Raw genomic sequence first — 12483 nt, forward strand, 5'->3', positions numbered from 1 at the left:
AATGTAGGTGTACACTCGTTTTCTTCTTCTTGCTGGACAATCATTGGGGCTAAGTTTGCTTAAACAAGTGAGTGAAAATGCCTAATTATTACTTAGATAACTTCATTAAAAGATATTTGTCTCCTTAAACATCAAGCCTTCTTTTTTTGTACGCACGTAACAATCAGTACAATTGATTGCGTACAAGTAGACAGTCTGCTACCATTTTTTTGCCGCAATTGTACCTTATTTTTGTTAGATCAGTATTGCAAGTACATACACCATATTTGTATCACTCGCCTGGAAGAAGAGTTAACAAAGAAAGCGTGATCCACGCACAATGGAAAATTTTCATTTGTAATTGTTCTATTCATTACACAAGATTAAATTGGGCAATATATATTAAAAGTGAAGCCTATTATATACATTTTTTATCATAATTTAATTGAATGGCCATTTTGTGGTACTACCACTTCGATTGCGTACTTATGGTAGGTACTACATATATGTCCATTCCATAATTCCCAAAAATTAGTTGACAGTTAGACGGAAACAGCTACTATCTTCAAATACAGTCTATGCACGATGCGTCGCTACTTCGAGATCTTCCGCGTCCACCCAACCTCATTAAGGGGACAGTAGTTGTCGTATTGAATTATACCAAGGCTGTAGGGGAAATGAGCTAACTCCAAGCTATGCAAACTCACCATCTGATGTAATTTTAAACATTAGAATCCTGTGCAACCTCCTTTTCACGATATGGAAGGTGCGAAATGACACATAGTCGATCAATTATTACTTTGGTGGAACCATCGATCACCTGTAGGTGCAAAATTGTATGTCGGGGATTACTTGGGTGGATTTGTACTTTATGGAAGTCGTAGTTACTGGGACTCGGGCTAATAGAAAGATTGTAGATGGTCTCTGCCCTTCTACTGCAGATAAGTGAGGTTGCACAGATCAGAGAAGTAGGGATCACCGTAAAATTGATAGTTGTTAAATCAGTCACAAGCAATTTGACTCGATGAAATGTTCTGAGAGCCCAAGAAGTGACGTGCAATATTGTGTGATATTGCGACCTTGGGAAGTATGGACAGTACGGAGAAGTACTCAAGATGCCGTATTCGTATACGGGAACGCACTATTCGTACGTCTTCCGAATGAAAACTGGCATGAGCATTAATAGTTTTAGTCTAAGTAAAGCTAAAGAGATTTGACACTGTAAAATACTGACCTTGATGTGACGACTTGTCCTGGACCCAGAGACGATAAATTATTTCATCCAACCGATGCCTTGGCTAGAACGCCATCAGCAACAAGTCGAATGGAAGTCAAACGCGTTAAATGTCACGCGCTTTGTTGCTGGTGGACCTTGTAGCTCTGTTATAAAGTAGCGCATTGGTGTGAGCTTGAAACTGCGATGACTTCCAAACGGTCCTTGGGACTGTTCGAGATCAATTTTGATAGTACTACTTGGCGCCTCGAGTCTTGTTCGGAAAGTAGAAGCTGCAAGTAGTTACGGTCTTGGAATGAGACAGAAAACTGCAGTTGTATATCATCCTAGAAAGTTTTTCGCTGTTGTGGTGCGAATAGACGACTGTATGTTGAGGGACCCAAGGAACATATCGCTCGCGGGTGGCTTAGAAAGCTAGCTCTTGTGTCGTATGCCAAGGCTCATGGAGTGTGACAGTACAAATGGGTGTTGCTATCTTTGTTGCCAGATCTAGATGGATTGAAGAGCGACCGTAAAATCGAGTTGGCGGGTCAGGGCCCATCATCAAGTTGGGTAAGTCATCATTGTCACAATATTACGGTACTGCTGAGTCAGCACATTTCTGTAATGGGCTTACACTGCGAGCTGCGAAGCTGCATATGTATCTGGTGGGAAAGATTATTTGCTTGTTTACGGTGAATGGAATGGTGGATCGCTCTTGGCTACCCTCGACATTTGCTCTGATTGAGCTGGAAGATACTATATTAATGGTATGAAAGCAAGGATATGGAGGGCAATAAAGTTGCCAAAAGGGTATGGCTCATATTGAATTATGAGCTGAGCTCGTCGTTTATCACGGCTAAACTTGCAATTGAAGACACTCGTAGAGCACTGAGTGCAAGGAGTGAAACAGATGCTATCAAGGGCTGCATCAATCTTCTTTTTACTCAGAATGATAAATTGACTTCGTGAAGAGAACGTTATCAGGCGTGCTGGCGCTCTATGAGGATAAGCGGTATTATGTCGATTTACTTTCTGGAGCAAAAAAACGGTTATGGGTTTTAAAAAGGAAAAAATGTGGCACCGTTGACACTTCGGACAAGAAACATATTAGGTGGAAGGCTCTTCAATCGGTGACAACATTATGTGTAAGAAAGGCGACACAGAAATTTGACGCGAATAAATCACATTTGTTAGAGGTTGATGGATATTATATTTCAAAAAATCGCAGTATTGCTCTCATTGGGACGAGTACTTCACGTGTGATGGTATTTAGTAGTGTAACGGGAAAGGCACACCCATTTACCAAAAAACGTTTAGGTCAACTAATACACCCCACCGCGTGTTGCTCGCTTCTAGCTGGCCGGTTACAAACTGCTATTACTGTTATAACCAATAAGCGTCTAGCCTCCATATCCTGATAAGTGCTCCAGTTCTAATACAATAGAACTAAAAGGGGATATACAGCTATACAAGGTAAAAAGCCAATGTGATATATACAAATAATGTGAACCACATATAATGTGTGATAGAATCTGGCACATTACATAGCCCCCCCCACTCAAACGTGGGTTACCCGAGTTCCTTAAAGTATTCAAATTCGACTTCCACTCTTCGTCATGCTCTGTACAACTCTCGCTGGAGTGACAACTCATAAACCTGCTCCACATGAGATCTTCTTCACCGTCAATCTTGATTAATGTGTTAAATCCACATCATTCAGCGCATTTGCGCTATCGTAAACTTGATCGTCATGATGACTTTCACGATAAGAGTGGTGGAATCACCCTAGTGCTCCACGAACACTCCAGCTGAATGGGCGATCGACTGATGACTAAAATCACGTAGTTTCGCGCCAATGGGCCGATTTTCGTGCTAAAGGTGAACCACGAAGCCTCACGTATGTACCATACGTTCAGCAATCCAATCTGGATTCCATCAGATAATCAACACTCGAATCTGGGATGGATCCATGCGACCAGTTCCGTAGATATCAACCGCATGCAAAGCGCGAGCACCGCTGCGGACTTGTTGAAGATAAGCGATGTGCAAATCAAATTTGCAAATTTGACAGCGAAGAACCAAATTCACTTTGACAGCAATGATGTTCGTTGAGTACGTCGGTCATAAGTCGGTTTTACGACGATTGGGACAGAGTAAAAGGATGAGGATGAGGGAAAGCTTTTCTAAACGGAGTCCGTCTTCGGATCCGCATCGAACGCGCAATAGATACTGGGAGAAGTCGCGGAGGATACATGTACGAAGCTTTCATGAATTTTCTTTCCCTTCCGAAAAAGACTGCGTTACATCCAGGCTGGAAATCGTGCCGTCGCAATTGTAGGGGTTGAGCGCCTTTTCTAGAGCGTTGGATGTGTCTTAGCCAACTTGGCATCTTGAGAGTGCAAGCGTTCCCATGGCATGATACTACTTGGAATAGACCGATGAAGCGAGGCAAAAACTTCGAGCTTTCCATGCTCGAAACCGCACCGTGTGATGTGTTCTAAATTTGATGCAGTAGATATTCCTCAACAATAAAAGACATTTTGCCCTGACAGCCTCGTCTATCTGCGTATTTCTTTTGTGGATATTGTGCATTTGCCATTGCGTCTTGCACCTATGTGGTCACATTCACACGACTCATAATTAATGAGTCCGGAGTATTGTTATCTTTGCGTTTCACATGCGTTTTCTTGATTGTGTCAATTCGGTAGTTGCCGAGCTTCTCCCTCGCTCATATCAGAGACACCACCTATCGCAGAATGCGGTGTTCGCGGGTGTCGCAAGCCTTATCCAAAATGGCGTTAACCATGTGAATCATGAATGAATTGTTCATAGCAAGCTCAACCAACGCTAACATCAAACTTCTCTCTGCGAAAAATTTTGCACAGATGCTTCTCAACACATCACCGACCACTCGGTTGGCACGTTATGTTTTCCATCGGTCATATCCAAGTGAGTGCAAAAATAATCGGAATATTTTGTACAAAATCTTACTCATGAATCGTGTATCACGAGCAGAGACAATGGCGTCTGGTATTATGTGATTGCGAAAACGGGTGATCAATCAACATTTCTGCCGAAGCTATGGTAGTGATGGAATTGCTAAACGGAGCGCTGCAAACCAACTTGTTAAGTTTGGAAACAAAGACTAAAAAACATTGTGGTCATCAGCACTCTCGGGAAAGATAAAAAAGAAGTCTAGACAGGAAGACTTTGCAGTGGCATTTGCGTAATCCGTGCGCTTTCTAGGCGCTGACAGGCTTCGCACATCTCCATGTATCATACCACAAGATGAGCCATCAAATTGGGGCTCCAAGGGACTAGTAGGTCTTTTCACGGCCAAATTGGCCGGTTATCGGCCTATCATGCACCTCATACACTATATGTACGTCAAATTATCGTTGTTGAGGGTCATAATCCGTTGCTTGTTTGTCCTGTGCAGCTTCGGAGTGGTGTAGACCATACTTTCATGCACATCAATGCAACCTTTATTTCACGGGACCAGATAGCTTCTTAGAAAATTCATGTCATTTTGTGACACTACTAAGATGATCAGATCTCACCATTTGACTTTTACATATCATCAGGACGACGTGGCAATGCGTATACCAGTACATTCCGTTTCTTGAAGGCGACCGTAAATATTGTGTTCTACAATAAATGGCAACTAGCGAGCCCTTTGTCAGATCATGTTCATCTCCAAAAGTTCCTTATCGTGAACAGGGTATTCTCATGATGACTGCAGGTGTCGTGATTGAATCGATACATTGAGTCTTTTTGCAATACACACAGCCGATTTCAAACTCATTCCACACCATACTACTTCGCATCGTTGTGAAATGAAGCAGTCAATGGTGCTCTTATAAAGCTTTTCTTTATTTAAGTGTTCTTCATAAGCGGATTATCACTCCCATGGTACGTCCTTCTTCACCAAGTTTTTGGCGGGCGTACCGTTTCCGTATAGTTGAGCGAGAAACGATGCAGGGAATTGGACACCAATCCATACCATCAGATCCGTTTGATATCGTGGCGTTAGCCTCTACACAATAGCGTTGAATTTCACAATGTCGCATGAACACCGTTTTCGCCAACGTAACAACCGAGGGCCGGTACTCTATTAGCACCAAAAATAGACTTTACAAGATTCGCTTGCATTGAATCTTAGCGCATACGTTAAAGCATTGACGGAGGTGCTCCAAGTGCATTTTTTTGGCAGATCTGCCATTTTCGTCATTCGAGTGAACAAAAAATCAATGTATGTTTGTGCGAAGCGTCACGGTGGTCGAAAGAGACGGAAGACCAATCGATTGAGCGTTGCTGATGTATTTACTAGTCTCTGTGATACAACAAGCCACTATCATAACATACCGGACGGTGTACTAACAACTGCCAAAGGGACGTTTTCCTCCTTTCTCTGGATCAAGTGCCAAATTAACCGCATTAAACTGTGTACAGCCGGACACACGGTTGCGGTATCGGCGTTTTCGCGGTAATCGGCGGTGCATCTATTTTATTATAGGCGTTAGACGATACGCCATTTGCCAATTGATTTACGCAAGCAAATCGTCGGTACGCTGTGAGGGGACTTGCTCTCCCTCACCATACCAGCAGCTTACTTTTGAGCAAAGACCCCATCGATGTACTCGCTTTGCCCACGCGACAGTGTCCACGATAGAAACACTGCATGCATTATACCAGGTTCACGATTAAATTTGCTTCGAACTCTGCTTTCGCGTGGAAGATTAAAGGCCCTGTTTGCACTAAGTACACCATCCTTTTATATAATAGCAACTGAGTATGACGGTTCAGTTGGATCCTTCGGAATTGCCGAACTTCTACGTTGTACCTCTATCCGCCTGCATCAAGAGCAGTCGTATTTTACCGCGGGTAGCAATTTCGCTGATTTCTCCAAATGTGTGTATCCGCACAACGAGTGAAAGAATCACCTTTGTGGTCATTTGGACCCACTAGTTCACAATCCGACTCAGCCACTATATAAGTGGGACTATTGGCTTATCTAGCCACAGTCGATCCCTTTGACATTCCATTACACACATGTCGGCGATTTTCATCTGTTTGAGGAAGACATCTATCAACATCTCTCCCTCGAATTGCATTCTGCTGGGCAAATCAATATGCTCATCATCGATAATTCAATTTCACATGGCCAGTTCTGGGCACCACTTGGTTTATCGACACACTTCCTTAGTGACCTTCAGTGGTCACTTCATTTGACTTCGATTCTCTACTAACCTGGGGAATGTCAATTGCCTGACACATACCAGTGAAGTGTGGATCATTTCCAGAAGCATACGCCTACCGAGCATTTAACCGCTTCGTCTGGTGCGAAGTAATTGTGGGCTTGTTACTTTCGATAGATTCACCTACACCAAAAAGAGCAACTCTCAAACATTTTCAATTGCAACCGACTCATGGCTCATTCACCCCACGCCAATGTATACCTAAAACCAGCTCATACTGTTACTTCATCTCAAGGACTGTCCTTCAAATTGAAGTCTCCAAACTTCAGTTGAAGATCAACCATAACTTTCTTCGCGGTGACAACCGCGCCAGTGGCCAAATTCATTGAGATAAAGCCAAAGCTCTATATGATGCATTCAAAAGCTCTTAATCGTTTTCAGCAACTCTTTTGCTTCTGCGCGTACTAAGGCGACGTGCCGGAGTCAATCAATAACCTCATCAAATCACATCGCTAGCAAAGGACAATGGTCATCTAGGAGTGAACCCTCATATGTGATTCTATTACCCAATTTTCAAGTGTTCATAATTACCCCAGTAGACCGGCGACCGCATCAGGGTATTGGTACCACGTGGCTCGGAACCACTACGACGAGTGCCGAGAGACATGTCTTTCACGTGGACAATCTCGGAAATGCGACTAAATTGTTGACACTCATTTTACGGCCTACGAACAGTCAACAGCCTTAGATCCATCGGTTCTGGAATGGCAATTACCATTTTCATCGGATTGACCAATTGACCAGGTCCATGATGTTGACAGTACTTCTCATGCAATGAAATCATAATCGCATCTTCCAGAGTCATCGAACCTTGGCGGAGGACTTCAGTATTAGGGGGACCATAAGTTGATCCCTTTCTAAGTACAGTGACCGTCACTGCCTCTGGCGGTAATTTGCTTGCCATCCTGGCACGAAGCTCATGGAGCTCCTGTATATAGTCATACAATGTTCTGTAGTCTTATGTTCACTGACAACCACTTCTTGGAGTGGCGCCTGCGCTTAGAGAAGCTTGCTCGGGAGTAATTGGTCCCCTTCATGCTGACGATTTCTTAAGTACCGAATGATTTCTAAAGCGCCAAAGCGTTGGGCACTATAATTATGCTCTCGGAGAATGGCGTGTTGACTCAGCCATCTCACTACTTAAGCGCTAGTGCTCCATTCGACCTGCTATCCGCTTCATGTAGAATAAGCTATCTCGTGCTCATCGAGCTCTACAGCCAAAATCATACCGACCATCTTTTGTATCCCGTGACCGCTTCAGTTTTTACATTGACTTCACTCCAAAATTTTAACCATGTCAAGAACTCAATTGGGCCAGATCTTTGTTGCGTACTTTGAGTTTTTGCCATCGCACTGGATGAACTGAGATATCCTCAGCGGTTCAGGTCTGTATTGCAGTCATAGCGCAGAAAAAAAACTATGTGGGATGGCGTACGCTGCATTGTTGTCAACAGAACGCATTAAATTCATCTAGCTTGTAAAAATGAAATCTTGCTGTAGTTTTTGCAGCTTTATATGTAGCACAAGCTGTATTAGAATTCTGTTTTATGTAAAAAGTCTACCAATAGCTTTCTTGCTAGCCCCAATAGCAGTTTGACGTATTATGGTGGCAGCTTGGCCTTACCTATCGCGAATACTGCATCTGGGATTGGTTATGATGCTGATCAAAACTTATTCTCACCACAACCTATTTGTATTTTTGCTGTCATTTTTTTCTCTGCATTTTCTTTTTGCACGCTTGATACGCAAATCGCTAAAAGACTCGATGACCAACGGTTATTCATTTGCCGGGTAATACCTCAGCTAAAATATCACCTGCGATCCATTTGTCAAAGTATACCTAAGTTGTATTCTCAGTTGCTACCGTAACGTACTCATTAGTTCCAGGAGTGCTGGTTGCAATGGAATGATCTGTCCTACTCAGAAGTTCGGTCCAAAACAAATACCCTGCTGATGTAGCCAAACGCGTGATTTAGAAGAGCGAAGACAATTTTCATATGGATAATGTGTCACTACTTTTTTTAAAACCTGCGGGTGACCGATACTCCCTACGCATGCTCTTAAGTCTGAAACCGCTGACAGGTTCTTATTGTTTGATAGTATGTGCTTACCCACTTTGACATAATCAGACAAATATACATAGCGCTTAAGGTGCAGAATGCCTTAATAGAAGCCCCTTCATTTTAAATTATACAACTCAACGGGACGTGTGCGGTAGTGGTGAATAACAGCTCATCAAAAAAACAAATGGTATAGCAAGGCAGCCATTCAACCTATGGCTTCAACTAAACATTTTTAAGCACATTCTTACTTCACCCCTTCTGACATGCAACTTATTGTGCGTATTACCCCTTGGCATGAGCCGAACGTTTCGCCTCATAATTTGAAGATGTCACCGTCATGACTTTTGAATATTCACTGTCGGGTCATTACGATAGCATATTCCGCCACCTCGTCAATCGATCCGGCTTATAATTTGCCGAGAGTATATTCGGCTAAAACATTTACTATCTATGTGTCGGTAAAAGTTTGATGAGTGTTATAGCAATTACCTAAAAGTACTCCCATTTTCATTGTTAAAATTATGAAAATTAAGAACTACAGTATGGATTTCTTACATGCACACATGCCATCTTAGATGAAGTCACGAACAGTCTGCATGATACAGAATACTTGTTCATATTTGATGAATTATACCGATGACGGGATTGACGTATCTCTGCATTTTGAAGTGGGTGGTCACTTCTTCGAGTTACTTATCACGAAAGTTCAGAATTAAGGTTTTCAAAGTTTAAGCTCCATGCACTTAAGATCTTGTAAAAGTTCATGCTGAGGTTCAACCTCAGTGCGTCCATAACAGTATCAATCATGAATCCAAGGATTTTTTGTTATTTGGTCCACTAGGAGCGCTTGAGCAATTTTCGTGTATGCTGCTGCACATAGAGGTGTTCCTCTTACATGAAATATTATACCGATATTTGAGCAAATCGTACTTACTTTAATGACCTACCCAGGGAGCCGCACATCGCAACATTAGTCAAAATGTCACTTCTTCAGCTGCGTCGTCTCTTTGGTGGCCTACGCGTGAGTGCAGGCCAAACAACATGTCGAGGCCTCGAAGATTTTTTTCCAGCTCAAAAAGTTTCAGGAGAGGGCGCTAAGACCAGCAGCTTGACGCAGGTGCCAGTGAATGTGGGTGCCAAGAAGGTGGTTGTTGGTGGTGAGTGGAAGGCATGGATGTTGCGTGAAAAGAGCACTGAAGATCTTCATAAGCTTTGGTATGTTTTACTTAAAGAGCGTAACGCGCTTCTGACGGAGCTTCAACAATGTCGTGCGAAGAACATGTCTATGTCGAATCCTTCTCGAAGGACAAAGGTGAAGAAGTCCATGGCTAGGATTAAACTTGTGTTGCATGAACGTAGCGGTATCTATCGAGCTAATCAGGCGAAAAAGGAGGCTTCATAGATTGTTTAATTCAAAGGACAGTAGAATATCTCGTTCTAGAATAAAATGATGAGTCTTTCTTGAGTAATTGTGGCTCAATAAGCGCAATCTACTATTTGCTCTGTGGTGATATCACTGTCTATAAAATCACGCTACGATATTTACCTGCATAACGGAGATCTTAAGCATTATCCGCATCCAGCACAGCCATCAATATTTCATCGTACTTTAAGTAAAAAATGTCCTCTACTCTATTCTTACTCATGGCGTCGCATGTGATAATAAGAGCGGAAGACGAATTGACAGTGCATATGTCATGAGATAGGACCACAATCCTGTCGATTACAAATGACTCGCTTCACGCAGACCTTGGTACGACAGCATGCAGAGGAAAACATGTTGAAGTAGTCAGATCGCTTTGCTGGAGGTAAGTCGCCATGTTGTAACATATTGGCCATCACTCTTACTAAATCACCTTTTGTCATATTGTCGGCCCATAGTTTACATGCGAGTGCCATTTGTCAGATCTAAGAAGGTTGCGAGCTCTGTGACCGATAATCTCGACCAGTCTGCAGCAAGGACAGAGCCTCCACCCATTAGTGGCACAATCATTGATCGAAGTGACAACCCATTGAGAGTCACCGAGTCGTCAGCTTCACGCGCAACTTCTGCTTTGGCATCACTAACTCGATTTAATTCGCGTCCTGCTAATCATTTAGCAGCTAAAAGTAGCTTTGCTCACGAAAAGGCTAATGACGCGATGGACTTTAATACTAGCTCCATGCTGAGTTTACCATACTCGCGAGATCAATAGCTCAAGTACTACACAGGGAGCCCTTGCAGTTGCGTTTGGTGAGCTCATTGTGGCGCTTTGGACTGGAGAAAAATTCACGGTCACGCGGCCTGTCGAATTGAAGCGCGTGATTGGCAAGATTGCGTCACAATTTACAGGGTACGACCAGCAAGACGCGCAGGAGTTTTTGCGTTTTCTACTGGATGGACTGCATGAAGATCTGAACCATGCGAAAACTATATTTAAATACGAGTATGGAATGTTGAAAGTGGGAATACAAACCCATTTCTAACATTTTAAGGTCATGATATGAGTGTTAAGTGTGTACGTCAAGCACGAGAAAATGAGCAAATTTTTGCTTCTGGTGGTCGGGATGGAAAGATTTTACTATAGGATATACGTACAAAAGGAACACCAAAACTTGCCATTGAAAATGTGCATGCTGAACGAGAAATGACAAGAAACGTATCATCATCATTCATGTCATCGACTTTAAAACGTCGACGTATAACTTCCAACTATTTGACTTCTTTACGTAGTGTGACGTGTGTTGAATTTGGAAGAAATGAGTATGAAATTTTTTCTGCTGGTGCTGTGGATAGTGTGGTCAAATGTTGGGATATTCGACGAATTAATCGAATAAAAAAGAAAGAAATGTCAAGACCAGTGTATGAAATTTCGTGTTCAAGTCAAAAAGGAACACGTCGTGGTATTTCGTCTTCAAAACTTTTGGGTGCACAACATGGTACATCGCGTTTACTTGTTAATGTATCAAATGATTCCGTTGCTGTGCTTGATCTTGGAGTATATGCACGAAATTGTCAACCAAAAACGAATCTTCGATGTGTTGGACATCGAACTACGTCATTTTACAGCAAAGCCACGTTTTCAACAGAAGGAGATTTTATTGCTGCTGCTTCTGCAGATGGTCTTGTATATGTTTGGGATGCACATTTAAGAACTTTGTATGATCAAACATTGAATTTATCAAACTCAAGTGATAAAAGTATCCGACGATTGCCATGTTTAGCATTGAAAGGACATGAGAATGAAGTGAGTGGATTTGCATGGAATCTTCAAGACTTGACACAACTTGTCTCGTGTTCGGATGATGGTACTGTACGATGCTGGCAGGTTGATGGAGAACGTCTAGAACGTTCAAAAGTGACACAGTTTCAGGTAGAAACAAGTCATGAGAATGATTCCGACAATTACAATACAACGCATTGGACAAATTGGAACGATTTTATTCTCCAGCCGGACGGGTATGCGTACCGTATTCAATGTCTCTCTGTCCCGAAGTTAAGCTCCAGTGTCAATCATCTAGCTGATAGTTCTTTGCGTGCTACTCACTACGAAACTACTTCTCATTTGTCTTCTATCCATACATTAGGCGAATTAAAAGAGAAACAACAAAGTGATCGTCATTTTGAGCACGTAGTAGTCGAATGAAACTACGACGCAAGACAAAGTCAATCAAAACTCTCAAAACAAGGGCAACGAACGTTAGTGGAACTGTGGAGAACAAATGAACAAGCAAATTCAATCGAGTGAACAATTTCTCGTACGAAGCACTGCATTATTCAAGTACAAGGCAAGGTTAAGATCGTTTCAATCTATGATGCGATACGAATCGAAGTATCTACACAATGTCTTGTTGAAATGCTTCGTCAAACATTTGAAGAAGTTGATCAATATCCTTTTCATCCACAACAAGCGGTGGGCAAAGACGAAATGTACTACATGACACAATACATTGCAATGAGAAAGAAATTCAACCTCAAATGATATCA

At 42.4% G+C, this 12483-nt stretch overlaps 4 protein-coding genes across 4 annotated transcripts in view; all 4 read left to right on the top strand.

Annotated features, from left to right (window-relative positions):
- The window catches only part of PHALS_03093 (uncharacterized protein), a gene marked incomplete at both ends in the record, with an annotated part of 455 nt that extends 370 nt beyond the window's left edge, over positions 1-85 (top strand). Inside the window, one exon of the mRNA XM_024721771.1 lies at positions 8-85. Within this exon, the coding sequence (XP_024572914.1) occupies positions 8-85 (78 nt within the window). The remainder of the gene's footprint in view (positions 1-7) is intronic.
- Positions 86-817: 732 nt separating this feature from the next.
- Positions 818-1162, top strand: PHALS_03094 (uncharacterized protein; the record flags this gene model as incomplete). The annotated part of the gene is made up of 2 exons (XM_024721772.1): positions 818-924; positions 985-1162. The coding sequence occupies 2 exons, from the start codon at positions 818-820 to the stop codon at positions 1160-1162; spliced, it is 285 nt and encodes a 94-aa protein (XP_024572915.1).
- Positions 1163-9495: 8333 nt separating this feature from the next.
- PHALS_03095 (mitochondrial 39-s ribosomal protein) lies at positions 9496-10711 on the top strand (the record flags this gene model as incomplete). The annotated part of the gene is made up of 4 exons (XM_024721773.1): positions 9496-9673; positions 9727-9731; positions 10306-10324; positions 10398-10711. The coding sequence occupies 4 exons, from the start codon at positions 9496-9498 to the stop codon at positions 10709-10711; spliced, it is 516 nt and encodes a 171-aa protein (XP_024572916.1).
- Positions 10712-11170: 459 nt separating this feature from the next.
- Positions 11171-12142, top strand: PHALS_03096 (WD40 repeat-containing protein L2DTL; the record flags this gene model as incomplete). The annotated part of the gene is made up of 1 exon (XM_024721774.1): positions 11171-12142. The coding sequence occupies one exon, from the start codon at positions 11171-11173 to the stop codon at positions 12140-12142; it is 972 nt and encodes a 323-aa protein (XP_024572917.1).
- Positions 12143-12483: the final 341 nt, after the last annotated feature.

Source organism: Plasmopara halstedii, assembly GCF_900000015.1.
Source record: "Plasmopara halstedii genome assembly, contig: Scaffold_208, whole genome shotgun sequence".
In the NCBI taxonomy this organism is placed as follows: Eukaryota; Oomycota; class Peronosporomycetes; order Peronosporales; family Peronosporaceae; genus Plasmopara; species Plasmopara halstedii.